Source organism: Bubalus bubalis, chromosome 4, assembly GCF_019923935.1.
Source record: "Bubalus bubalis isolate 160015118507 breed Murrah chromosome 4, NDDB_SH_1, whole genome shotgun sequence".
In the NCBI taxonomy this organism is placed as follows: Eukaryota; Metazoa; Chordata; class Mammalia; order Artiodactyla; family Bovidae; genus Bubalus; species Bubalus bubalis.
Window position 1 is genome coordinate 158,352,771 of NC_059160.1, and position 27,986 is coordinate 158,380,756.

At 51.3% G+C, this 27,986-nt stretch overlaps 2 protein-coding genes across 5 annotated transcripts; one reads left to right on the forward strand and one right to left on the reverse strand.

Moving 5' to 3' along the window:
* Nucleotides 1-106: 106 nt before the first annotated feature.
* LRIT1 (leucine rich repeat, Ig-like and transmembrane domains 1) lies at nucleotides 107-14,269 on the reverse strand. The gene is made up of 4 exons (XM_006072360.4): nucleotides 13,806-14,269; nucleotides 9,472-9,938; nucleotides 5,261-5,566; nucleotides 107-3,789 (listed from the first exon to the last, which is right to left on the reverse strand). Exons 1-4 carry the CDS (start codon nucleotides 13,925-13,927, stop codon nucleotides 2,816-2,818), a joined length of 1,869 nt encoding a protein of 622 aa, XP_006072422.3. The 5' UTR covers nucleotides 13,928-14,269; the 3' UTR covers nucleotides 107-2,815.
* On the forward strand, nucleotides 3,228-27,986 carry RGR (retinal G protein coupled receptor). Of its 4 annotated transcripts, XM_006072364.4 has the most exons (8): nucleotides 3,228-3,364; nucleotides 10,188-10,300; nucleotides 19,394-19,500; nucleotides 20,512-20,633; nucleotides 22,092-22,245; nucleotides 23,845-23,962; nucleotides 26,760-26,873; nucleotides 27,351-27,986. In XM_006072364.4, exons 2-8 carry the CDS (start codon nucleotides 10,214-10,216, stop codon nucleotides 27,480-27,482), a joined length of 834 nt encoding a protein of 277 aa, XP_006072426.3. In that variant the 5' UTR covers nucleotides 3,228-3,364; nucleotides 10,188-10,213; the 3' UTR covers nucleotides 27,483-27,986. The 4 variants fall into 4 exon arrangements, with proteins under 4 accessions (XP_006072426.3, XP_006072423.3, XP_006072424.3 ...); XM_006072361.4 differs by lacking the exons at nucleotides 3,228-3,364; nucleotides 10,188-10,300 and adding an exon at nucleotides 15,972-17,664; XM_006072362.4 differs by lacking the exons at nucleotides 3,228-3,364; nucleotides 10,188-10,300 and adding an exon at nucleotides 16,356-17,664 and having other exon boundaries at nucleotides 19,344-19,500.

Genomic DNA, 27,986 nt, shown 5'->3' on the forward strand with positions numbered 1-27,986 from the left:
GGGATCACCATAGTACAGGCTGGTCTTCAGCATCTGGGAGATTAGAAATTCTTTTCCCAAGACTCTAAGAAGACATTAGGTTAACCAGACTCATGTACCAACAGACTAATATATAAACAGGACATCATTTTATTTTTTACAACGTGAATGTGTTTTTTCCAATGACTTGAATATTCACGAGCACAATCCAGGATGATTCTTCTCTACAAGAGCAAACCAAGGAAGACAGAACACACAAAGAGAGGCTGACAGAAAGGTGCTGGGAGGCTGACCATCTGGGGAGCCATTCCCTTCAGACCACTAAGGTAGGTCTTCATGAATCACTGGGAAGTTGAATCTTTTTTCCCTCTTTTTCACACACACATGTGCGCATGTGCTGGGGGGCACATACACACATAATATTGGATAAATACTAACAGGTTTTTGCTTTCAAGTTCCTGATTTTTCTTCAAACAGGGTTCAATAAAACTGACTACATGTTAGTTGGGCCAGTAATTGTTCAATCTTGATTGGCTCAGTCAGTCATTTAGAGAAAATATCTTTATCATTTCAACAGATGGCTGCTTTAATCTACCACACTTACATTTGTTCTGATTTGGGGAGTGCCTGTCAGTCTCATACATCAAACAATTAGAGTTGAAACTTGAGTCTCATAAGGCATTGCAGAATGCCTTTACACATCTAGATTGAGGGGGAGCCCAATTCAGTCTGCCACCTGTTTTTGTAAATAACATTTTCTTTGAACTCATCCGTGCTCATTAACTTGCATATTGTCTGAGACTGCTTTCACACTCAAGAGATGAGTAGCAGCAACAGAGCTTAAAGTATCTCTTATCTGGCTTTCTTTACAGAAAAAAAATGTTTGCTGACCTATGATATAGACAGCGGCTTCATCATCTTCTAACCAAATAATTTCTCTAGCCAATAGCAACGGTTCTCAAATTATAGTCAGTTGGACCCTCCAGGTGATGGGCAGGAAATATACATGTGTGAAAATCCCAAGTTCGTGTGCACTGGTACTCTCATGGTTCTGACCCCAGGTTTCGCTTAGATGGAGAAAAACCCGTTTCTATAGTAAACCTGCTATGAGTCACACTGCAGAGATCAACACTGAATAAAGACCCTCAGCCTGGCCGGAACATTATCAAAGATTCAGATCCTCCAAGAAAATTTATCACTGTCCTCTATAAATTATTCAGCTCTTTGGGCTTCAGTTTTCTTGTCTGTTAAGTCAAATAGCCCAGGCTTCAAAACAGGTCATTTTGAAGATCAAAATGAGAGAAAACAAGAAAATAAGTTGTAAGGTCGTCCATTGTAAGGTCTTTCGTAAATGTCACAGGAAGTAGTTTAGAAATGATTGCATCACATTGGTTTTTATATTCAGCAAATATTAAAAACAATACAGGGTCTCCGATGACACTAACAAAGTAGCTTCCTTGCATCACTTGCTGTCCCCAGTTTCAAAAAGCTGTCCCATCACTTGCTTTCCTCAGTTGTTACCCAAAGGCCTTGGCTCCAAACACCTTGGGTGTTCTCTTCATTAGAAGACAGTTCTACAGACAAGACAGAACGCTGTCCTTCTGCAGGGAACATTTGCCTTCTCCTGTGCACAGCGACCACATCTCAGAGGTTTCCCACCTTTAAGCAAATTGAACAGGAATCCTCCTTTGACGTGGCTTATGGAGTGACCCAGGAGGCTCTGAGACACCTCCAGGAACTCAGGTAAGTTTCAGTTAGAATCACAAAGAGTGCTACATAGGGACAGAAGTGAGCTCTGTGCCAGACAGTGTTGGGTGTACCATGCCACCTGCTTCAGAGGATCTCTCAGATCCCTTCAGTCTCATATTCTGAGTAAATGAGCAGTAGTCTCAGGGCATCATCCAAACCTCTAGAATTTACTAAAAATCAGATGATTAGAATCCATGAGTGTCCACAGTGAGGGCATGGTGTTTGCTCTGTATGTGTATGTGTGTGACTATACAAATGTGGAAAATGGACAAAGAGATTAAATGTGAGTGCCTACGAGTTAGCATACATGTAGTCAAGATGCAGTGTAGGAAGCAGTAAGGACCAGCAACTCCGGAAGCAAGTGTGTGGTCTGAACGCTAGAGCTGCCACTTCCTAGCTGTGTACTTGTGAGCAACATAGGTTAGATCACTGCTCAGCAAAGTTTGTCCTGCCCCACCATTACCTCTGTGGGAGAACTGTCCCTTTCTGCCCTGTTAAAAGCTTAGTTTTGGCCATGAGACTCACTTTGGCAGACAGAATATGGGCAGAAATAGCAGTGTTAAGGAGCTTAAGAGGTATCATATGTTTTTTCTCATTTCTCTATCATCTGACATCTCCATGAAAGAAGCCTCCTCCAGATAGCCACTGAGTCTCCATCCCGGGCCCCAAGTAGGACACAGGGAGCAGAGCCACCCCGGTCAACCCACCAGCCTGTAGACTGTGTGAAAATAAGTGCTTGTTGCCTTGTACCCCTGCGATTTTGCCTTTATTTGTTACGCAGCAAAAAGTGATACAGGCAAGTTACTCCCCCTGTTCCTTCTCCAGGTAAGCTAGGAGAAGGGTGGTGCCTGCTGCAAAGGACTGTCGTAAGAATTAAATGCGTTGATATATATAAAGCACTTAGAACACTTCCTGGCACATAGTAAGTGCTTTTATAAGTGTGTGAATGTAAGAGGAAGCAGGCACCCGGGTAGGTAAGAGTGGGTGAGCATGGACTCAGGTGTCAGAGTGAGCGTGTGGGAGGAGAAGAAGGGGAGTAGGCGCAGGGGTGCAGGCAGCTGTGTGCAGGGAGGGGAAAGCACGGCCCTCAGCAGAAGTACTCGTTGATCCGTCTGCTGGCCCTGATGCCCACGGCCTGAGAGTCCAGACTGGAGCGAGCAGAGAGGAGCCTGTCGGCCTCACTGAGGCTGTGCTGCGACAGATCCTCCGAGCCGTCCTCGCTGTGGCCCAGCCTCTCCAGGTTGACGTAGGCACCTGTGGCCTCGGCGGAGCCCCCGGCGCGGCACTTGCGCCAGCGCCTCCGGACGGCACCGCAGCAGACGAGCAGCGTGAGCGGCAGGGCGATGACGGCGGCCACGCTGATCACCACCACGTTGATGAGCCGCTGGGTGGCCTCGGCGTCCACCACCTCGTCGGTGGAGAAGATGACGCACTGCTCCTTCCGGGGCACCAGGCCCCGCACGCAGACGCACGCCACGTACTTGACCTTGGGCACCAGCCCGCGGATGGTGACGCTGGTCTTCCCGGGCTGCACCAGCACCCGCCGCATGTCGCGCTTCCCAAAGACCGCGTAGAGGACGCTGAAGGCAGTTGTGTTCCCAGCCTGGGGGGCCTTCCACACCAAGGTCACGCTCTGGTAAGTCTCCCCCACCACCTTGAGGGAGCTCACCGTCTGGGCCTCCTGGGAGCCGGCCGGCACGTCCGAGTGCTCTTCTGGGGCTCTCATCTGGAAGTGCTGGAGGAACAGCTGCTCCTTCGCGTTGAGCACGGGGGGCCCGGTGGCCGGGACGCCAGGCTCAGGGACGTGGGGAACGTGTCTGGCCACCATCTTGTTATACGCTGCAGCTTCCGCCCCCTCGCCCGTCCTTGCCCACCACGCCCCTGGGCCCCCACTGCGTTCCGTGGACGTCTGGGGCTCCGTGACGACCAGGGAGATAAGCGTCTCAGAGGCTCCCAGGAAGTTCTTGGCCTGACAGATGTAGTCTCCTGAGTCCAGGTGGGACACGGCAGGCAGGCCCAGTAGAGCCCAGCTCGTGCCGTCACTGGAGACTTCCTGGTGCACTGCAAGGGGGAAGAGAGACACAGGACGGAGAATGAACAGCCCCATCTGCCCCAAGCCTATTTCCAGCCAAGTTCACAGCCCCTGGATTGTGTACATACTGCCCAACACCCGAGAAAAGACTGGGCCTTATTGAACTTTTCTTAGATTGGCCAAGGGAATGGAGATCAGCTGGGATTAAATTTGGGGAGACCCAGACTGGGGCATGGACTTCCCTGGTGGCTCAGACGGTAAAAGCGTCTGCCTACAGTGTGGGAGACCTGGGTTCGATCCCTGGGTCGGCGAGATACCCCTGGAGAAGGAAATGGCAACCCACTTCAGTACTCTTGCCTGGAAAATCCCATGGACAGACCGGAGGAGCCTGGTAGGCTACAGTTCATGGGGTTGCAAAGAGTTGGACACGACTGAGCGACTTCACGTTCACTTTTAATACTGGGGTAGAGTGTAAGAATGATCAGCCATCTAGATCTGAGATGTTCCAGGGCTGTCTTTCAGGGGCCTGAGTTCTGAAGAGCTGACCCCTCAGAGGAGGTGGGCTGATGTTTTGGGGATGGGGGTTTGGGTGCACCTGAGGCAGAGGCCCAGCTGCAAGTGCTCTGCACACCCCTGCCCGGGGCCCACTGCCACTTCCACCAAGGCATCTCCAACTTTTCTGTTTTAGGTTGAGTGGAACTCCCTCACAGTTTTGTTGGTACATCGATTTCAAACCCACAGTCCTAGAACAACACTTGCCAACATAGTTGAGGGAAACAGAGAAGAAAGCTGGGAGGGATGGGAGGTGTTGTGGTCAGAGGCCAAAAAATGATGCCTCCTCCATCCTCTTTCTGCATGTAGGTGGGCTGTGATGCCTGAAAACCCCCTCCCTCCACTCAGTGCCAGGGATGATCCATCTCTGTCTACATAGCAAAAAGGGCACAGACTAAGGAGCCCCAGTTCCTCCTTAGGAGCTGTGTGGTGTAGACCAAGCATTTAGCCCCTCAGGGCCTCAATTTACTTATATGCAAAATAGAAAGATAATCAGGTTGTTCTTTAAAGTTCAGTGACATTATGTACATAATACATTTAACACATGAAGAACTCAGTAGATGGTAACTCGTAGCATTAATTACTCCTAGTGATACTGGCTTCATATTTACAATGTAGAAACTTACTGTAAATATTAAATACACTAAGAGAGCACTTTCTACCCCAAAGCCAGTGTTTTGTTCCTCTCGGGTGGGCCCCGAGAATCCACCAGTCTGTGGCTGGTGGAATATGACAGAGCAGGTTGAGTGCCGCTATCATCACTGAAGCCACTGGCCCAATGCCCACCTCAGGGTGGAGCCCTCCAACTCCATTCAGACAGGACGGGAGTAAAGAGCCTTCCTTAGCCCTCCTCCTGGGAAACCTGAACCCCCTCCCCACCTGTGTGGGGTGTTGACCCACCCATTCTAGTCTGGGATCTCACCACAGTGGTCCCTGTAGGTCACACACCTGTGCCATTGAGAGGGTGCCCATTGGCCCTACTCCAGCTCATCTCTGGCCCGGGGACCCCAGTGGCCCCACAACGTAGCAATACTCTGCTGCCTAAAGGCGACCTGATGCTGGTCATCCCCGGACGGAGCTCCGGACTCTGGCACTTCCTGAGTTCCAGCTGGCTGAAGACCACTCCAGCCAGGCTACGTGGGCTGGCACACCTCAGCCTGGCCTCTATGAAAGCCAGGTTTGGAGCCCAGCCTTCTAGGAAATGGACCAGGTCGTAGAGTCGGCAGTCACACACCCAGGGGTTGTCCTGCAGCCCTGCAGGGGTGAGAGGGAAGGCAAGAGGTAAGCCCAAGGTATTCAGGTCCCCAGGTCCAGCGCCCCTGGTATATCATGAGCTCAGAGTCAGCAGAACTGACCTCCAGGCCCAGCTCCTTGCCTCACTAGCTATACAGCCTTAAGTCTGGTTCTTCATCTAGAATGACAGCATTGGGAATTCCCTGGCAGTCCAGTGATTAAGGCTCCATGCTTTCAATGTAGGAAACATGGGTTCAATCCCTGGCGGGGAACTAAGACCCCACATGCCACACGGTGTGGCCAAAAAATTTTTATAATAAATAAATAAAATAGAATAATAGCATTGCTCCCTTTTCTGGGTGGCTATAAATATAAAGAAAGGTAAGTCATATTAAGCACTGGGTGAGTGGGACAGCATCATGCATGGACCCAGGAGCCCAGCAGGCTACAGTTCATAGCATCCCAAAGAGTCAGACACAACCGAGGTGACTTAACACGCACGTGTGAGCAGGAAAGCATATGGACACAATTGGCAGTTACCGCTGCCACTGTTGGGCTGGTCCTCTCAGGCTCCTGGCCAGGCACTGGGTATTTCTGCAAAACCTGAAATATGCCAAAATCTATCTCTAGAAATGCTTCATGACCCCGACCCTTGACACCTGTCCCCCCAGTATAAGTGTGCTTTGAGCATCACTCCAGCAAAGAGGGTGGATGTTCTGAGCCATGGTCCCTTTGACACAGGCTCAAAAAGACAAGAGTGAGGATGACAGGAAATCAAATCCTATGTTATATCCTCAGCCCTCTTTACTTTAAAATTGAACATCTTTCAGAGGAGCCTGGTAGGCTGCAGTCCATGGGGTCGCTAGAAGTCGGACACGACTCACCGACTTCACTTTCACTTTTCACTTTCATACATTGGAGAGGGAAATGGCAACCCACTCCAGTGTTCTTGCCTGGAGAATCCCAGGGACGGGGGAGCCTGGTGGGCTGCCGTCTATGGGGTTGCACAGAGTCGGACACGACTGAAGCGACTTAGCAGCAGCAGCAGCATAGAGCTGAATGCAGGTCACTGCACCCACCCTGTCAAAGAACCTCCAGTATATAGAGAGGTATCATGTGTCCTCAATCCTAAAACACAATTCCGTTTCATATGTTTAAATTTCTCAAATGCAAAATGAATCATTTAATGTGATGTCCTTCTGTCCTCCCCTGATTGTTATTGAATTTGATAGTGTCTAACCAGTAGCCATGAAATTAAAAGACGCTTACTCCTTGGAAGAAAAGGTATGACCAACCTAGATAGTATATTGAAAAGCAGAGACATTACTTTGCCAACAAAGGTCCGTCTAGTCAAGGCTATGGTTTTTCTAGTGGTCATGTATGGATGTGAGAGTTGGACTGTGAAGAAAGCTGAGCGCCGAAGAATTGATGCTTTTGAACTGTGGTGTTGGCGAAGACTCTTGAGAGTCCCTTGGACTGCAAGGAGATCCAACCAGTCCATTCTGAAGGAGATCAGCCCTGGGTGTTCTTTGGAAGGAATGATGCTAAAGCTGAAACTCCAGTACTTTGGCCACCTCATATGAAGAGTTGACTCATTGGAAAAGACTCTAATGCTGGGAGGGATTGGGGGCAGGAGGAAAACGGGATGACAGAGGATGAGATGGCTGGATGGCATCACCGACTTGATGGACGTGAGTCTGAGTGAACTCCAGGAGTTGGTGTTGGACAGGGAAGCCTGGCGTGCTGTGATTCATGGGGTCGCAAAGAGTAGGACACAACTGAGCGAATGAACTGAACTGAACTAAACTGAACCAATAGCATATAATATATTTACATAGATGTATTTGATATATTTGGAGGGGAAAATGTCAGGTGAATTCACACATGCTTGTATATCCATGACTCTGAGGTCCTTCAGAGCACTGGTTAGAAGGCACTAGTTTATTTCCCACCCCCCAACCTCATTCCATCCTGGTGACTGCTATCCTGTGTCACTGGTTAAATGCATTTTATGATACATCTGCATCCCAAGAGTCCTCACTGCCCAGCTCTGGTAGTCAGCTCTCTGACTTCACTTGTTACGACAGAATCCCCAAAGAATAAATACAAATGGCAAAGTGCAAGGAGAGTGAAACCTTCACCAGTCAGATTGGCAAAAGTCGAACATCTGACCACTTTGATCGTTAGCCTCATGCAGGAAAAGATGTCCATCCATCTTGCTCACTGCTGTATGCTCACAGCTAGAATGGAGCCCACACATTGGCTGGCTGAGTTCCTCAAATAACCTTTCTGAGCAAACATACACATGGGTGGGGGGGGTGGCGGGTAAGAATGGCACGTTAGAGACCATGGTCGATATGAAAACATCTAACTTGTGCACTCCATGGACCCAGAAATTCCCCTTCTCTCTTCCTATTCTAGAGAAACATTTGTCTCCGTGCACAAGGGTGCATTGTCAAGAACGCTCTCTGCAGTACCACAGGTATTAAGAAAATAAGGGAGACAATGTAAAGGGCCGTAAAAGGAGGGATGGCCAGATAAACTGCAGTATAACTGTTTGGTGGGCTTCCTCCGTGGCTCAGTGGCAAGGAATCTGCCTGCAATACAGAAGACTCGGCAGGAGCCTTGGTCTTGACCCCTGAGTCGGAAGATCCCCCAGAGAAGGAAATGGCAACTTGTTTGGAGAATTCCATGGACAGAGGAGCCTGGTGGGCTACAGTCCACGGGGTTGCAGAGAGTTGGACATAACTAGCAACTAAACATCAACAATAATAACTTTATGATGGAATATTATGCCAAAGTTTAAAAACAATGAAGTTGATCCATTTGTGGTAACGTACAAAGACCTCCAAGACTTATTGCTGGGTGGAAAAGTGCTGTTTTTTATGTATAATATGATGAAATATTCCTAAAGTTTCTATGTGCGTGTATGTATGTTTATGCATGTGTATGTAAATATATTGTAGAAGAGAGGGAACATGCAAATAAACATAACGGCTACCTTTTAGGAGAGGGAGAAGGAATTATAATCAGAAGAGGGTACTACACACACACACACACACACACACACACACACATATGTGTTTAGTTCATTTCAGTTCAGTCACTCAGTTGTGTCCGACTCTTTGCGACCCCATGAACTGCAGCACGCCAAGCCTCCCTGTCCATCACCAACTCCCGGAGCCTACCCAAACTCATGTCCATCAAGTCAGTGATGCCATCTAACCACCTCATCCTCTGTTATCTCCTCCTTCTCCTGCCCTCAATCTTTCCCAGCATCAGGGTCTTTTCAAATGAGTCAGCTCTTCCCATCAGGTGGCCAAAGTATTGGAGTTTCAGCTTCAACATCAGTCCTGCCAACGAACACCCAGGACTGATCTTCCTTTAGGATGGACTGGTCTCAAGAGTCTTCTCCAACACTACAGTTCAAAAGCATCAGTTCTTCGGTGCTCAGCTTTCTTTATATATTTAAAGGGCATTCAAATTTGATTTTCAAATAAACAATTTCTTTCCATGTAAGTACTACCCTATACAGTGTTCTTTACTAGGTAAGAAAGTCTGTAAAGTACACAGAGTTAGAATGGGCTTTGCTGTTCCCTGCCCCACTTCCAGGGAAGTGAGGTGTCTAAATTTTCCCTGTTTGAGAGACATTCCCTGGCCTCAGGGCGGGAGCTGCCCTGAACCACCCTAAGATTGCTCCAGCCCCCAATGCTGGACCCCACATGAGCCGAAGCATGTTTAGGGGACATCTGTCTCTCTGATGATACTCCTCACCCACTCCCCAAGACTCCACCAGGGTTCCCCAACCCTCCTGGGATAAGGGGAAAGTTCAGAGCTGGGATGTGAACTGAAGCAGTCTGGCTGCGAGCTTGAGCTCCTAACCCCACCTTGTCAGTGTGTGCCTCTTAAGAGATGCCATTTCTTACCTAGGACCAACCTGGCATGGTGACCGGGAAGGAAGGGCCCGGTGTGCAGGTGGATCCAAGTGGCCAGCAGCTCCTGCGGGAGCCTCAGCAGCTGGTTGCTGGAGAGGTCCAGGAAAGTGAGGTTCCCCAGGAAGCGCGCGGCCTCCGGCGGCACAGCGGAGAGGCGGTTCGCCTGCAGGTCCAGCAGCCGCAGCTGGGGGGCGTCCCTGAGCGCCGCCCAGGGAAAGGCAGCCAGGCGGTTCCCGGGCATGCGCAGTTCGCGCAGGCGGCGCAGGCCCCTGAGCATCAGGGCACTGAGCTCGCAAAGAGCGTTGTAGGGCAGCCACAGCTGCTCCAGGCGGCCCAGCGTCTTGAAGGCGTCACCGGGCACCCTGCGAATGGCTGTCCGCTCCAGGCGCAGTTTGGAGGTGTCCTGAGGGACAGATGCTGGAGGCAGAGTCATGTCCGGGTCGTTGCACACCACTGTCCTGGACACAGAAGTGGGAGTATTTCAGCAAAGGTTCTGTGGACTGGGCCCAGTCACCTGCCTGAAGGATCTCAAGCTTGAATTGCTACGTCCCCTTACAGCTCATACCTCCTGCAGCGCACGAAGAATGAATAGTATTTAGAAATCCTGAGACCGTCTCGTGTACTGTTCCATTGCATCTATGAATTGAAAGGGTTTCTTTGTTAAATTATAGCTCAGTTTGTGACTGCATTGCCTTTTCTTCATTAAGGTATATATATATAGCAATGGCATCAGATGTGGAAACCATACAAGAGATGCCTCCTGACTCTGAGGGACCTTGAGATGATCAAGGTGTTTAGCTGGAACTTTGCAGTCTCACAGGTAGATCCACCTCTGGGCTCTGTCTTTGCTTGCTGGCTGTGTGCCCCTGAGTGTGTTATGTAACCTCTCTTTTCCTCCGTTTCCCCAGAATAATAGACTCCTCCTCAGAGGGTAGTTTTGGGGATTTTAATGAGGTCATATGTGTACCACCTCTGCAATATCTGTTACCCGTAGAAACCCAATTACTGTTGACCCGTGTTGTAAGTTTCTGCGTCTAGCACTGCAAATACATCAGGTCAGTCTGACCAGCTCCTTCCCATGCTCTTTCTGCCAAGACAGTGACTTCTTAGACCTCATTCTATCAAGTTTGACCCTAAAGCAGAGGATAGAGAGATAGTAGGAGGCAGTCCTGGAGGAGCTCTGGAGGAACGTCCAATTGGAGCTCTGGAGGAGCCTCCAGTTCAGGATTCTGCTATACACTATCACTGAGAGCAGCACACCCACGTATGGTGAAGGGGAAGATGCTTAAGAGAATAAAACTTCGAGGCTGGGCCTGAGGGACCCAGCCCTTGTGCAGCCCCCATTTCATCCAGAGGATGTCTCTGCTCACACTGCAGGAGGTGGGGAGTGGGGTGGGTACTGGTAGTTATACTAAGAGAGGTTGTACTCTTGTAATGTCATAACACATTGCTCATATCATCCTTCCTGGCACCACACACACACACACAGGCTCCACCAGCATCCTTCAGCTTAACTCACACACAGTACTCAAAAGTCAGCTGGGCTTAGCTCGTTATTGTCAATGTGCCCACAAAAGGCCCAGTTACTTCCACCCACTCTATTCATTCTTCAGACGTACATGGAACTCCTACTGAGCAATGAGATTAGTGGAAATTCAGAACAGCAGACTCACAGCCCCTGTCCCCATACAGCTTATAATTTAGCAAAGAAAGAAAAAAAGCATTGGAGGCAATGATATCTTCAGGGATAATGGAAGCTTGGGTGTTGCAGGGAGGTAGGTCTGGATGTAGGTAGAAGGAAGGGAGTTGATGGGGAAACATGTGCTGGAGGGGGAGAAAACAGTCAAGGAAGGGATGAAAGAAACCAATAAGAGCCCAGTACAGGCCAACAGCATGGCTCCTGGTGGGGCGAAAAGGCACAGAGGACATGGCACATCTTTCCAGGTGCCCAGACTCACCCTCCCCCCAGGAAACCACAGGGACCCATAAGTGCACACAATCTTTTTGTGATGAGGGAGCATGGAGCACAGGCAGGCCCACCAGGTGCTCAGATGTAAAAATTGGGCCCTCCAAGAGGCCCGAAGGCATCTGAGATGCCAAAGCAGCCTTGGTCTGACTGTACCATCTGTGCCTGTGGCCACTGGGGACCTCAGGATCCTCTACAGCCTTTCATGGCCTCATGTCCCCTCATAAGACACTATGCAGATGGTCTGGTGCCTATTAGATGTGGGACTTCGGGGCAGGTGAGAAGCTGGTGAGAGCTCTGGCTTTAGAGGAGGCAAGACTCTTGAGAGTCCCTTGGACTGCAAGGAGACCCAACCAGTCCATCCTAAAGGAGATCAATCCTGGGTGTTCATTGAAAGGACTGATGTTGAAGCTGAAACTCCAATACTTTGGCCACCTGATGCGAAGAGCTGACTCATTTGAAAAGACCCTGATGCTAGGAAAGATTGAGGGCAGGAGAAGAAGGGGATGACAGGGGATAAGATGCCTGGATGGCATCACCAATTCAATGGACATGGGTTTGGGTGGACTCTGGGAGTTGGTGATGGACAGGGAGGCCTGGCGTGCTGCGGTTCATGGGGTCACAAAGAGTCAGACACGACTGAGTGACTGAACTGAGCTGACCATTGGCTGACTTTAGGGGCCCTGGAAACTGCCCTTGGAATTTCATTTCCATCCTAAAGCCAGCTTGCTGTCAGAAGCCTTCCTTGGTCCTTGCTCATGGCAGCATCACCAGGTAAGAAGGATTCTAGAAGTAAAACTGCAGCTCTGAGTTCTAGGAGCAGCTCTGCCACCGATGCTGTGTGACTTTGAGCCCTGGGCTCTCTGTGGGTTGCAAGGGAGGCTCTTTGTCACTCTGGTCACACTGTTCTTGGGTGCTAATTCACTTCAGTCATGTCTGACCCTTTGCAATCCCATGGACTGTAGCTGCCAGGCCCCTCTGTCCTAGAGATTTTCCAGGCAAGAATACTAGAGTGAGTTGCCATTCCCTTCTCCAGGGGATCTTCCTGACCCAGAGATCAAACCAGCGTCTCTTATGTCCCCTGCATTGGCAGGCAGGTTCTTTATCACTAGCGCCACCTGGGAAACCCCTGTCCTTGGCCATAACGTGTTTCGTGGCCTGCTCAGGGCTCAGCCCTGACTTCCCTTGGGGAGAAAATCCTTAGCTCTGATGATCCATTTGAGTTGGAGCATCACAGACTTGGGCTGAATATGGAGCTCTTCCTGTTCTTCAGACCACATGGGGTATCCTTTCTTGGGGGTGCCTCTCCATTCTCTACCTCCCATCACACCCAATCAGCCTGACACCTACTGGTAACATCATTGAAAGAGTTGTACTGATAACATTGCTGCCCTGATCAGAAACCATCAGTGGCTCCCCAACCCTCATCTAAGACAAGGGAGAAAGGGAGGATGAAATTCCAGAAGGTTAGAAAGATGGTAAGAAAGACCCTAAGCCAGGGACTGAAATCCTTGAGCAAAGTGGGAAATGGCAGCAGTCATTAATGGAGTGCTGAAGAGGTCAGAGAAAAGATAGTTTAAAGATTGCCAAAGAGAGACAGGGAATGAGCCACAGGGGAAGAGCAAGGGTCCACAAACCACGGGGACCTTGGGAACATTCCAGAAGGGGGCAGAGGAGAAGATGTAAATGCTCTCCAGGCTCAGATAGCAAATGGGAAAAGTCAAAGAAGAGGCTGAGGATGGAAGGGCCCTTGCTTGCAATGGAATGGGCACTCCTGGCCTTTCTGAGAGCCCATAGAATGGGGTCAAGGCTGGATAAGTGGGCCAGAGGGGACCCTAAGTGGGAAAAGCATGACGGAGCAGGTGGTCCCATCACGGGTGGGGTGGTAAATACCTGGGATATGATTGGGTACCCCCAGGAAGTGAGGAAAGAGAATGGAAGAGTCCTGGGGAAGAAGGAGCTGGGGAGATAGTGAGGGGATAGTCAGGGGCAGGAAGGAAGGAGAAGAAACAAGTGACAGGGAGGTTTCCTGTGCCCTGAAGGAGGTTTCTTCTCTCGGGATCCTGGCAGAAGATTCAGGAAGGATTTCCTGGAGCTGGCACCCCTGTGCCCCACCCCTGCCCCCTGTGTATAGGTACCTGGTGCCCCCACCCCATCCCCAGGGTAGAGGCACAACCTGCTGACTGGAAGAAAATGAGGCACAGACCAGCCCATAAGACCCTTGGATCTTGGTGACCAGGGAGATGGAGGGGTTCACCCAGCTGTGGTCCTAGAGCCCTGCATCCAACCCCTCCCAGCCCAGACTAGCTGGGAGAGCCTTGGGGGCTGGGCTACCCACTCCGCACACCTGGTGCCATACCTGGCTTTGCTGCCATCGCTCAGGACGTGGAGGCTGCAGCTGCATTGAGAGGGGCAGGCACCCTGGGCCTGTGGGGACCCTCCGAGGGCCAGGAGCCAGAGCATGCCCACCACCACCCTCATGGCTCCTGGCTCCTCTGTAGCCCAGGCAGGGGCCTGTCCCTCACTGCTCTGTTCTGCCGGCCCAGCAAACCCAGCAGCTGCCTACTGCTCATCATCTGCCCACACCCCCACTTGAAGCCATCGGATAAACACAGACAGGCCGGGGATTAGGGAGGGGAGCCCTGGCCACAGCACTCAGCAGCTTATTGCTTCCTGGAATCTCCCAGTCCTGAAGATGGGGGTGGGGGATCCCCTTTCATGGCAGCAACCACAGGCCCAGAGCACGCAGGGCACAGCCAGAGGTGGGTGGTCACCCAGAGGGGCAGGTGATGCTAGACTGACCAGCAAGGCTGCCCACCTGCAAAGCCATTGCATGCCAGCCAAGCTATGACTGCACAGACCCCGCAGGGTACCTGGGCTCAAAGGAGATGAAGACAGAACCTGGCCTCTAATAAGGGCCCCTGGAAATTCTCTCAGTGACAGTATCTTATAGTGAAAAGTCAATGAGATGAAGGTGGTGAAGGCATTAGAAAGAGCCCAAGCTCCAGGCCAGGTCAGCCAGGTTCAAACCTCAGCCCTTCCATTCATAGGCTGTGATCTAGGACAAGTTACATGGCCTCTGGTGGCCTCTGTGTCCTCATCTATCAATGGGAAGTAACGTTACTCTGCTCAGGGTGCTTACAAAAATTAAACAAGCCACGTTTCTCAGACCTTGACAGCCTGTGGGAACAGAGGCTCTTGGGAGTAGTAAGTACCCTGCTCCCCTGGTGCTTCCAAGGACGAGCTGGGTATATTCAGATATTTGGGGGTGACCACAGAGGTGTCTCCCAAGGGCTCATGAACTCGCCCAGCCCACCGCCCTGAACACCCCGTGGACACAGTCTCAGATCACTGCCATCTGAGCCTTATGGGCATTGCCACCAATGGCAAAGGCACGAGGTGTCTCGGCCTGAGGGCAGAGAGCGCCCCTCACCTCTAGTTATCTCTCTCTGAGGAGGGTCCCAGAGAAGGACCCCCCCAGAGCTCTTAGAGAAGGATCTGTCGATTTCTACTGATTGGCCTCATCCCACCCTCAACCTCATCCCACCATCAGCAGCGCCTTTCACTCATCCATTCTTCACATTTGACTCCAAGGCTTTGCTCTCTGGCCAGGCATGCCCTACCTGGCTCTGATGGCTTTTCCAGAAGGCTACTCAGCCCCTTGCCCATGGGCCTAGACAGACCTCCACCAGTGAGGTGTGACCAAGACGGATAGCTGGGGCCCCAGTACACGCAGAAGGTCTGTGCCTGTTGTGCCAACATTGGCTTCCAGGCACTGTTGGTTCCCATTCCTGCCTCTTCCGATTCAGCCAGCATGATTTTCTCAGTGTTTTCCACCTGTAACTCCTCCTCCCTAAACCAAAAAGCCAGCCCTGCCCATTCCCACATCTCTGGCTTTTCTTTCTTCTGTTGGGGATGCCTTTCCTTCTCTCTTTTGCCTACCCAAAATGTACCCTTGATTCCTGGCCCTGTCCTGCTTTCTCTTCTCCCCTGAAATCTTTTGTGATCTTGCAGGCATGAAAAAAAAAAAATCTGACTTGTGCTTCTGGTTACAGTAATGCAAGATAGAAATCAGGAAGGGCAGGGAGGATTCTGTGGTAACAGGGTTATCAAGGAAGGCTTCCAGGAAGACGTGGAGGGTCAGCTCAGCCCTGAGTGTTGTTAGGCTTGGATACAAGTGAGGATCAACAAGAGGAAGGACATGGAGAATGAACACTTCCAGAATAAAATGAACTGTTTGACAGGGAGCTGTAGGGGTAGGAGATTGGGCTTCTGTTCCAGCTCCATCTGTGAATCGGTGTATGACTTCAGGCCAATTCTTAACTGCACTGAGCCTCAGTTTCCTCGCATGAAACTAAAAGGATGATGGTATCTAATTCTTGGAGATGTTGCAAGCATCATCGTAAGATCATTTAGCACAGTACCAGGCCCTGGGCGAGCGCTCAATAAACATTAGCTATATTGCTGGTGTCCTAGGGAAGAACAACCCTGACTCCATACTTGTAATGGATCTGTTTCTTTTACTTTAACCTTTGTTATTCTTTTGCTTTGGCTTTAAGAATTCTGCCTAGAGGGGAATCCCTGGTAGCCTGGTGGTTAAGATTCCAGGCTTTCACTGCTATAGTCTCAGTTCAAACCCTGAATAGGGGGAGCTGAGCCATGCAGCGCAGAAAAAAAAAAAAAAAAATGTTGCTTTTAGCCTGAAATACACAGGATACCCAGTTCTCAAGGCTCTGACCTCTAAGGGTTTAACACATTTCCGTGTGCATAGAGATGAAAAGTTGTATAAAGACAGTAACATTTGTCTTTTGGAGGAACAGCTGTAAGAACAAAGGATTCTGACACCAAGAAATTTGCAACAACCAACCACACCCCCTTTTCACCTTGCCTTTAAAAGTGCTTTGCTGAAGCTCTTTGGGCAGTTTGGGTGTTTGGGGCAAGAGCCACTCCTTCCTGCACGGCCCTGCACTAAACTTTTCCCTACTCCATACTCACGTTTGGGGTTCTGCATTGGGTGAACCCAATTTTGGATTCAGTAATATTAATAGCAGCACTCTGGACCTTGGTTTCTTTATATGAAAATGAGTTAAGTTGTTCTGGATTAGTGTTTTCTTCTTCCTTTCTTTTTTGGCTGTGCTGTACAGCTTGTAGGATCTTCGTTTTTTAACCAGGGATTGAACCCGGGCCTTAGCAGCGAAAGCTCAGAATCCTAACCTCTGGACCACCAGGGACTCCCCAGAGTTAGTGTTTCTTAATGTAAATGTCACTATAAGCCAGTGTGTAACTTATACCAGGACCTCATTTAAAGAAGGCAAAGTTCTTAGTGGGTCGTGGGCCACTTTCTGTCTCAAGCCAGTGCCTTGGGAGATGTTTATGCTTGCATAGGTCAGTGGACACATAGGTTAATGGGATGCAGGAAACGAAGCCCCAAAGGCTATATCCATGATGTATTCTTCTGACCAGGACTTACACAGGCCAGGGTGGGTGGAGAGGAGTGGGGAAAGTGGTGGGAGATGCTTACTGTGCAAAAGAGACGACTGAGATGACCCCAGAGGGTCTGCCCCAGGGACATAGGCACCAGAAGCAGTCTCTAGTCCCAGTTGGAGCTCTTTCCATGACAGCAAATGACTTCCAACCATCTTTCTTTCCCCAGGGCATGTGAGCATACACATGAGCTCCGATGGACACACATACACGTGTACACACATGCACACAGGTGCTCAGCTTGTCAGCACCTCCAAACACGGAAAAGCCTGGCTCCTGACCCATTCTCAGGCTTGGCTGCAGCTCAGATCCCCCCTTCTGCTCCTCATCCTGGCCCTCGTTATGCAACTCTTTTCTAATTCAGCTTTCGGCTATACACCATTTGGATTCTGGGTCCTTAATCCGATGGAGCTGAAATGAATGAGGCCGGATTCCGTGCTGGCTTCACAAAGGCTACACTGTCTAACTGATGAATGGGTTCCTTCTGTCCGGGCCAAGAAGATGATTTGGAGGGCCAGGGGGCAGCAAAAAAAGAACCCAATGTCTAGCATAATACCCTGCATGTGCCAGCACGTGGAATGGCCCTTTATAATGGAGGAGCCTGGGTTGAGGCAGCCAGAGAAGAGCTGGGTCAGCTGGGAGAAAGGCAGAGAGAATGGCAGAGTCTGGGACCCTGCCCACTGGCTTCGGGGAGCTGGAGGTGCTGGCCGTGGGGACGGTGCTGCTGGTGGAAGGTGAGCCAGGCAGGATCTGGGGTGGAGCGGGACTCAGCAGGCCCCAGAATGCAGGTCACAGCTGCAAAGCTGGCAAGGAGAAGTTCCCAAACCATACTCCTCTGTGCTTAAACCCATAGGGTCTTCTGATGGCTGTACCCGAGGGCTGCAGCTTGCAGCCTGGGAGCCAAGAGAGAGAAGCCGGGCGTGGGACAGGGAGGGAGGAATTTTGAGAAGGGGATGTCTGCCCAGGGCATGACCAAGAACCAGGCCTTTTCATGTCCCTGCTGTCAGGAGAAAGTTGAATCCACTCCCTGGAAATCCTGCTTAGAATCTCGTATAAGATCCGGCCCCTGGTAGGCTGTGAGGACAGTCAGCTCTGACACCTGCTGTCTGAATCACTGAAACCAAGACACCTAAGCTCTCTGACCCTCAGCTCCCTGACATTCCAAATGGGTGGTGGTGAAGGTTAGATGTGATCAAGATATAAAGTGCCCACCTAGACAAACCCAATATTCAAGTTCATTCACTCCCTTCCAGCCCCACATTGCTTTCACCATCTTCTTGCCCTCAGCCCTAAGCACTTCCGCCCTAAGGGCAACGTGGGTCCATGAGATGCGAGCTGCAACCCAGAATCCCTAAGATGCTCACTGAGGCCAGGGCTGGACCGATAGATCCTAGAGTTGGGTGAGCCCAAGTCTAGGGCAGTGGGGGATGTAGCCTTTGTTCAAAGCAGATTCAGAGACAAAATCAACACATTTGAGAATTGACAGTGGAGCGGGAGCAGCCACCACCAGGCTGGCCCTGAGGCCCTGGACCCCATCAGTGGAGGCCTCTACCCCCTTTCCTCTCCTCTGGGAATCCTGCAATCTAGCATCCCTCTAGGTCCTCAAACGTGCCTTGAAAGTTTACAGCTTTATGTTTTTGCACGTGCTGGTCCCTCTTTCTAGAATGCTCTTCCACACCCTGTCCTCCCTGTGAATGCTCACAGTTTGAAGGCAGGATCCTCCCAAATTTCTCACTTCACATGGGAGAAGCTGAGGTTCAGGGAGCCTAAAGGAGCAGTAAATGAGTGACAAAGCTGAAATTCACAGTTGGGTCTGTCTGCCACTGGGCGCCACCCGCTTGCAGCTCGCGCCCCTGCCTGGGGTCCCAGGAAGCTCCCAGTTCTATTGCCCCCTCCTTTCTGAGGTTCTCCCCAACACTGTTCCAGAGCCCTTGGAAAGGGCATTGTGAAATTGGAAAAAGCTGAGTTCAAGTCCCAGCCCTGCCCCTTACTAGCAGTGTACTTAGGCCAACAGCTCTGAGCCTTGGCGTCTCCGTGGCAAGTCGGGAGGACAGTGTCCAGGTGAAGACTGACTGGGAGGATCCGTGTAAAGTGCTCAGCCTGGCGCGTGATAGGTGCTCAGTGGCTGTCCATAACGGGGATCGCGCTGGCACAGACCGTGCTGCACTTGACTGATTTTCTTCCTCGTCTATCTCTCTATCAGACTGTGCATTGGTAGAGGGCAGGGTGTACATTTCATGGCTTTCAGTATGTGAGGGCCAGCCCGCCTCATAGGCACTTGATAAGCTGCAAGGAGATGGCTGCTGAGTGTGAGGGGGTGGGGGGTTGTAGAGCGCCCATCCATTCTGTGGGCCCTCATTCTGACCCCAGGAGGGCCTCGCAGCTCCGGTGCCAGCTCTCCCCTTCTTTTCAGCTCTTTCTGGCCTCAGCCTAAACATCCTGACCATCCTCTCTTTCTGCAAGACCCCAGAGCTGCGGACCCCCGGCCACCTGCTGGTGTTGAGCTTGGCGCTGGCCGACAGTGGAATCAGCCTGAACGCCCTCGTTGCAGCCACGTCCAGCCTCCTCCGGTACCTGCCCCCACCCTAGTCCCTGGGCTCTGGGGCCTGACCTCAGGGCACTGGGAAGCAGGCCAGAGACATGCTTCCTACCTGTAGAAAGCTATAGAGGAGAGGGCAGGCAGACCAAACCAGGGTAAATCCGAATTCCAGACCATGCCTGCAGAACCACAGCTGATTTCTGGAATACAGGCGTTCCTTGGACCTGACCATCAGAGCTGGCTGACTGTGGGGACTAAGAGCCTGGGCCCTGCAACCAGGCTGCCTAGGTTGGAATCCTGACTTCGTTATTTCTATTTCTCTGTAAATTACGTATTATTACCCAACTCATACGGTTGTTGGAAATATTATTTGTAAATAATTTAAAACAATGCTTGGCACCTAGGAAGCCTTAGATAAGTATTTCTGAAAGCAAACAGGCTTTTGACAAGTGTGTAAGACCTTACGTGACCGGGGTCTTCCAATGCGGTCTAAGAAGGTGTTTATAGGATTTTCTTAAGCAGATGGATCATTCCTGTGGAAGCTAGAGCCCCCCCCGCCCTGCCTCTGTGTACGAAGGCTCAGGGCTGACTGTAGGGTCTGAATCAGTGACGATTCCTTGCCCTGTTATTCTCTGCTCCTTCCCAGGGTGAGGGACGGGCAACTGAAGCTTCCGCCCTGCCTGACCTGTGGGGCCGGAAGTTGGGAGGCCTGGGGTCTCCCCTCTGACTTTGCCTTCCTGTGCTTTGTGTCACTGGCTCCGCATCCCTTCCTCTCTGAGCCTCAGGCGCGAACTCTCCGCGCATCATGTTGCTCCATTTCCTGTGACATAGGCACCCGATTACCAGGGAGACTCTTGGATCCAACCAAGGTGCCCCTTCACCCCAGCGGCTCGATCCCTAAGGCCTCAGTTTCCTCATAGCAAAACAGATACTAACGCCCTTTTCTAAGGAGCCGAAGGTGCCCTCCAAGCTGCTGACAAGCGGCTGAGGGAGGGGGACGGGGCGAGGGGGAGGGCTCACTGGCGCCCCGTGTCTCCCACAGGCGCTGGCCCTACGGCCCGGAAGGCTGCCAGGCTCACGGCTTCCAGGGCTTTGCCACGGCGCTGGCCAGCATCTGCAGCAGCGCAGCCGTCGCCTGGGGGCGCTATCACCACTACTGCACCCGTAGGTGTCTGGGTTCCACGGATTGAGGGTGGTCAGGGCGAAGGTCTGCTCTGCATTTCCCAGTTCAGGGAAGTGCCGGTGGGTGTACATGTGCCTGAGTGTGGGGTGTGGGCCCCCAAGAAAGGGAGGAGGGCGGGGGAGCGCAGGAAGGTTCCCTGTGCCCCTCACTGTGGCCTCAGGCAAGTCAGGGGTCCTCTGTGAACCTTGGTCTCCTCCTCTGCACGGATGAGTTTTGTAACCAACGTCACACTTTTATTTGGAAACTCAAATGAGATTCTGGATACAGAAGATGCGCTTGAAGACAGGCAGTGTTGGGAGGCAGCAGAGAGGTGGTGTGTGTGAGACAGACTGGGCGCGTGCCTTTGCACCTCACACTTCCATGGAACCTCTGCCATGCAAAGGCTTCATGAAAAGGAGCCTAGTTCAAGACTTCCCAAGCTGTATTGTCAAATTCCCTTTTCATAATTAGACATATAAGTGTACCACATGCTTTGTTATTTACCTGATGTTTTTCTTAAGTGACTCATTTTTAAAAATTTAAACAACTGCTTTAGTCTCATTCTAAAAAGTATCTGTGGAATCACAAAGTTAATGTCATAATTTTAATACACATAAAGGTAAGAAACACATTCACCCATAGACCATGTAGAATCTCACTCATGCAGAAACATAAACATTCTTTGGGGGCTGTGGCTCAGTCACCCCTCACTCAAACCCCCAGCTTGCAGACTGGGAAACACAGGTTCAGAGAAGTCAAGTAGCTTGCCCTGACTCACACAGCTACAGGAGCCAAGCTGGGATTGTGGCGGCCTGGATGCCTCAGGGAGCCTCCCATTTGTCCCCTGGGCTCTGAGTCCTAATTCCCCGGCACGGAGGTTACTCGGGCTCACAGCTAACATGGCCTTGAGCCATGAGCATCAGGCCTTTGGAACTGCAGATCTGCCCCGTGGACACATGGCTCACTGCCCTCAACAGTGTCACATGCTTCTCTCCAGGGCCAAAAACACAAGCGCCGTTGTTCTCCGCTAATGCTGGCTCCTACCTGCCTCATCTGACCTTGGAGCTCCTCTTCCACTACTTCTAGCCCAGCCCTGTCCCCAAACTTCCCGCAGATCATCACTCACACGTGCACGCACACCTATCTCTTTGCCATCTCCCTCTTTCTCTCCCTCTTTCCCTCTCTTCTCTAAAGAAGATGGTACAGAGTGTCTCCAGGAGACTTCCACATCCATTGTCTCTTTTATTCTTCATAACAATTGTCAGAGGCAAGGATTATCATTCCCAGTTTATGAAGAAGAAAACTGAGGCTCAGAGAAACTTAACTTGCCTGAGGCACTGCGCTGTTAAGCATCAGTGCCAGCATTTAAGGACATTCCGCATGACCACCAAGTCCATTGTGTTTTCACTCTGCCAAGCTACTGCCTCCCCTCCACCATCCTCCTCTTGTGTCCCACGCAGGCAGCCGACTGGATTGGAACACGGCCGTCTCCCTGGTGTTCTTCGTATGGCTGTCTTCTGCCTTCTGGGCAGCACTGCCCCTCCTGGGCTGGGGCCACTATGACTATGAGCCGCTGGGGACCTGCTGCACTCTGGACTATTCCAGGGGGGACAGGTGAGGTGTGGGCAGCAGCTTCGAGGCTTCTTTCCATGGGAATCTGGGCTTTGAGCCTGTAGGACAAAAGTGTCAGCTGAAAATCCAAATGGGGATGTGCCAACATCTGCCAGACACTCTCAGCTCCTTAGCCACGATCCCCATGTACAAGTTGACAGGGGGACTAAGGAAAGCCCATTCTGAAGACTGGCCAAGGGATGGGAATGTTACGCAAGTTGGGGTGCAGAGTTGGGCCCCAGAAGGGGTCCTGTCCAGGGAGCTGCGTTGGTTATAACAATGCTGATCTCCTGTGTTGGTTATAACAGTCACTGAGCCCCATGACCCCTTTGCCACCTTCAGCACAGCCAGATCTCAGCTCTGATTTATTGACTCCTACAGGGAGCCATATCCTTGGTTCTATAGTGTCAAACAATGTTAAGATCTTTGCATTGGGAGGGACCTCTTTGGCACTGAGAACAGTTCTCTGGATTCTCTGAGCATTTGCTGTGGGCCAGGCCCTGGAGAGACAGCAGTAAATGCGTGATGGCGCCCCCATCAGGAAGCACTCATCCAGTACCGCCAGGCCCACTGGGCTCTGGGGAGTCCAGGGCTCCCTCTAGGGGCTGCCTCGGGGAGGGACCACATGGCTCCAGCCCCGACCTTGCTTCTGCTAGAGACAGGCACACTGCAGTCATCTGCTTGACATGTTTATTCATGTTCACTCATTTATTTATTTGGCTGTGTCGTGTTTTAGTTGCAACAGGATCTTTCATTGTGGCACACAGGCTTAGTTGCCCCGTCGCATGTGCGATCTTAGTGCCTGGATCAGGAATTGAACCCACATCCCCTGCATTGCAAGGTGGCTTCTTACACAGTGAACTGCCAGGGAAGTTCCTATTCATGTTTATTCCTAATGCACCTGCCTTGATGACAGGCTTCTCAGGTCAAACCCACTGGAGAACGCAGGGGCTGGTCTAATGTCCTCCAGGGAGTTCGCTGCAGGTATCCCCCCCGTTGGTGTCCAGCTCCTCTGGCAGCCCTCCCTCCCACCCCTCCTCAGTGGACAGCAGCCAGATGATGTGGTCTCCGCTGCACAGAATGGCAGTCTGTCTCCCTGTGACTCCCACCTGCTCCTGGTCAGCCCTGTGCCTCCCCATGACCACTACCTGGGACCCCTGGTTCTTCTCTGGTCCCTTCAATGATTTCTCCAGTGATACAGTGTCCAGTCTCATCCACAGGACTTTCCTGTGAATGATCTTTCCTCCTGGTCAACTGACATCTCCATTTGCTAAACACATTTCCCAAACAAATTGTCCCGTTCTCCGTGTTTGGGGCACATACAGAGAGAAGGGCTGAGTCCCTGAACTGCCCGGCAGCAAATCGAAGCCGGACTATTCTTTGTCCCAACTCCTTGGCCTAAAGGCAGGTTCTAGGAGGACCTCATAGCTCCTGGTTCCCAGGAGAGTTCAGCTGGGACCTGGGAGCACCCATAGTCTGAATACTCACCTGATGGGAGGAGTTCCCTGCATCTGACTGTCTAGCCCGATTCTGATGGGCCTTCTCGGCAACTGATCATCTCTGAGAGGCAGTTCTTGACTTCTCCATCCCCTCTGCCTGCAGAAACTTCACCAGCTTCCTCTTCACCATGGCCTTTTTCAACTTCCTCCTGCCCCTCTTCATCACAGTCGTATCCTATCGGCTTATGGAGCAGAAACTCGGGAAGACCAGCCGTCCCCCGGTAAGGATCAGCTCCGAGAGGAGGAGAAACACCAGGGAACATGAACAATGCAACTGCAATCAGGGGTTCTCTGTGTTTTCAATGATTAGGAGAGAAATCTAGCTTTGTATGTAGAGCATGGGGTGTGAGGGCAGAAACGCACGCTCCCCTCCCGTTGCTGGAGATCGCCAAGATCTGGGAGGAAGAAACAGAGCTGCCCAGGTTTACCCAGACCCCTTAATACTGAGAGGCAGAGTGGCCTAGAGGACATCACCCTTGCTTTTACCCTTGCTTCTTCCCGAGGATACGAAGATTGACACAAAATTCCGTGCATTTTAAATGGCTTCAGGATGTTTCATCTAACCGCAGGCACAGACTGTTACCCACAGAGTAAAATCACACCTGCAAGCCCATTTGTCCAAGAGAAACAATGATTCAAAATAAGCCCTCCTGGCCAGTGCTCAATTTCTGCATTAATATCCTCTTACCGGATTTTTTTTTTTTATTACCTGAACAGTCTCTAGCAGATGAGTCATAGCTCTAAAGATTCAAAAAACGAAAACAAGCTAAAAAAGCTCAGGTACTAATGCAACTTTATGTGCATTATATCATTTCAATTTTGCACCCACGCGCTGAGGAAGGAAGGCTTTATTGTCCCTATGTCACAGATCAGAAAATTGAGACTGAAAGGGGCTATTAGCTAAGCAACTGGTCAAAAGCGGCCCCATTGGTAGCAGCAGCATTGGATCAAACCCAGGTCTGGGGCTCTATCACTCAAGTGGGCAATCCTAGTGCATAAAAGAAGCACCCTCTTTGTTGAAACACCTCATCTGCCACATTGTTTCCCCCTTGTGAATTGGAAAAACGCTGTACCAGTTAATTGTAGCTGTGGACCCAGGGTTTCCTGGTCACAGAAGGAGAGCGAAGGCTGTCCGGGTGTTTTCCTGTTCATCCCCGCCTCCACGGTTGCCTGCTTCTAGGAGGCGCCCGCTCCTACCCCTGCCTGGGTGCTCAAAGTCGCCACGTTCATTGGAGGTTCAATGGGCCAGCAGACAAGGCTGCCACACGGATTTTCTCATTTTTCCCAGTTGACTTTAAACCATCCGTCTCACTAGCATCAGCAGGGGTCGCCACGCATTGTCCCAGGGACCTCAGATGCGAGCTTAAGTTACCTTCTTTGTTAAAGGGCGACATGGTCGGTTAGAGAATAGGCACTGATTTTTAGCGTCAGAATTTTAACCTCTGAGTGTATGTGCTGCTGCTAAGTCGCTTCAGTCATGTCTGACTCTGTGCGACCCCAGAGACAGCAGCCCACCAGGCTCCCCCGTCCCTGGGATTCTCCAGGCAAGAACACTGGAGTGGGTTGCCATTTCCTTCTCCAATGCATGGAAGTGAAAAGTGAAGGGGAAGTCGCTCAGTCGTGTCCGACTCTTAGCGACCCCTTGGACTGCAGCCTACCAGGCTCCTCCATCCATGGGATTTTCCAGGCAAGAGTACTGGAGTGGGGTGCCATTGCCTTCTGCGCTGAGTGTATGTGGCCAATCGTACTTTTGCAAATTCCATTCTGAAAATAGTACGGGAATCGTGCGCCCTCCTGTGGCCACTTGTGGTACCACGTCGCCCGCTGCCTGGTTGGTTGAGTCTCTCACAGGGTGGAAAGCGGCGCTTTGACCCCAGGACAGGTTGAGCCGCCAGTGAATGCAGGAGCTGGTTGCAAGGTAGTTCTGGGACAGAGTTGTGAGGGCAGCTCAGCCTGGGGACCTTTATACACACAGCTACACTCATGCAGCCCCGGGTTTCTTAGAGAACAGACGGAGAAGGAAGCGAATCCTCTACTCCAGTGGCTGCCTCCAGGCAAGTCAGGCATTATCAGGCCACTTTTTGGACAAGGTCACTGAGGTCAAGAAAGCTTGCATGAGAGGCCTAGGGTCAAGCATCTTAAACAGAAGAGAGATTCAGCTGGTCCCAGTTTCCGCCACAGGCTCAGCACCTTCCCACAGCCCTGCCAAGCTGGTCCTGGGACCTCATAGGGCTGCCAATGCCGCCCTCCTTTAAAAAAAAAAAAAAATTAGAGAATAATTGCTTTACAGTGTGTGGTTTCTGCCATACAACGTGAATCAGCCATAAGTATACACATGTCCCCACCTTTTGAACCTCCCTCCCACACCCTACCCCATCACACCCCTCTAAGTTGTCCCAGAGCTCCAGGTTGAGCTCCCCGTGTTATACAGCAACCCCCTCCCCCAGTTATGTTTTACATATGGCACTGTGTATGTTTCAATGCTACTCTCTCCACTCTTCCCACCCTTTCCTTCCCCTGCTGCGCCTACAAGGCTGTTCCCTATGTCTGCATGTCTATTTCTGCCCTGCACATAGGTTCATCGGTACCATTTTTCTAGACTCCACATATATGCATTAATATAGGTTATTTGTTTTTCTTTTTCGGACTTACTTAACTCTGCATAACAGGCTTTATCTACTTCACTGGAACTGACTCAAATCCACTCCTTTTTATGGCTGAGTAATATTTCATTGTACATATGTACCACAATTTCTTTATCCATTCATCTGTCATTGAGCATCTAGGTTGCTTCAGTGTCCTGGCAATTGTAAATAGTGCTTCAGCAAACACCAGGGTACATGTGTCTCTTAGAATTGTGGTTTCCTTGGGGTTTGTGCCCTGGCGTGGAATTGTGGGTCACATGGTGGTTTTATCCCTAGTTTTTAAAGAAATCTTCACCCTGTTCTCCATAGTGGCTGTATCAGCTTACATTCCCAGCAACTCTGATGCCACCCTCCTTCACCCATGTCTCCGCAGGTGAACACCGTCCTGCCAGCCAGGACGCTGCTGCTCGGCTGGGGCCCCTACGCTCTCCTGTATCTGTACGCCACCATCGCGGATGCAACCTCCATCTCCCCCAAGCTGCAGATGGTACAGACACCTCCAGCACTCCAGTGCCCTCTCCCCATCTGTGCACCCCTGCTTCTCCCCATCTCTCTCTCTCTGGCTTTATAGCCTCCATGATAGGCTCGCTCTTCTTCTTTTCCTCTGAACGCTCATAACTCACCGGGATTTGCTTGTCCCCCTGGTCATGTGGGGCCACTGCTTGACATTGCCCAGGCCTCACGTGAGATGACAGGGACAGCCAGCCAGATGGTAATGCACACACTCTGGGTCCAGGGACTGAGAGTGGTGTCTGGGGAGGAGCAAGATTCCACGCACCATCCGGCCACTAGTCAGAGAAGGCTTAGCGGCTGTGGAGTCAAGCCAAGGGCAGATGCTTGGCAGCTGAGGCAGGGCGGGGTGGGGGAAATGTTGGGTTGGGGGGGGGATGGTGGTCACCCACTGGGACCAGGGAGAGGAGCAGCGGCTCTGAAACTTCTTTCCTGGATTTCTCCATCACAACAGGTGCCCGCTCTCATTGCCAAGGCAGTACCCACAGTCAACGCCATGAACTATGCCCTGGGCAGCGAAATGGTGCACAGGGGAATCTGGCAGTGCCTCTCGCCACAGAGGAGAGAGCACAGCCGAGAGCAGTGAGCCTCTCTGAGGGGCTGCCCAGACCTAGGCCCACCCTGGCCTTCCTGGACTGAGCCCCTGCCTGGGGAGTCCTGTCCAGCAACCTCAGGAGCCAAGCTCCAGACACTCACCCTTCATCCCTGATGGCCCTTTGAGCCTGGCGCAAGGCTGGACACAGGGGATTCAGAGAAAAACCAGACTACATGGAATGAGCCCGGACTCTGGAGCCACACGGACCTGTGTTGGCCATAGCTCTCCACATAGAGGCTGAGAGACCTTGGAAAAGTCACACTCTGACTCAGCTTCCTGGCCTCTAACGTAAGGATGTTAATACGGACTTTGGGTCTGTCGAGAAGCTTGAACTTGGTAGCATATACTCATGTACGCATAGAAGCTGCTGCTCATTAGTACAGCTCTTAGGATTCAGAGACTTACATAGAAAGGGTGAGAGCCCCAGGTCTGGTTGTGGGAGCTCAGCCCAGGCTGCCAGCGTTCAAACACCTTTTATTAAATCGTGATCTCGTA

Coding starts and splice junctions, on each gene's coding strand:
- LRIT1 (XM_006072360.4), bottom strand. CDS start 13,927: ATGAGGGTGGTGGTGGGCATGCTCTGGCTCCTGGCCCTCGGAGGGTCC. Junction 9,939..13,805: donor AGCGATGGCAGCAAAGCCAG/GTATGGCACCAG, acceptor TTCTGTGTCCAG/GACAGTGGTGTGCAACGACC. Junction 5,567..9,471: donor CCATGCCAGGTTGGTCCTAG/GTAAGAAATGGC, acceptor TCACCCCTGCAG/GGCTGCAGGACAACCCCTGG.
- RGR (XM_006072361.4), top strand. CDS start 17,509: ATGGCCCTTTATAATGGAGGAGCCTGGGTTGAGGCAGCCAGAGAAGAG. Junction 19,501..20,511: donor GCCACGTCCAGCCTCCTCCG/GTACCTGCCCCC, acceptor TGTCTCCCACAG/GCGCTGGCCCTACGGCCCGG. Junction 23,963..26,759: donor GGAAGACCAGCCGTCCCCCG/GTAAGGATCAGC, acceptor ATGTCTCCGCAG/GTGAACACCGTCCTGCCAGC.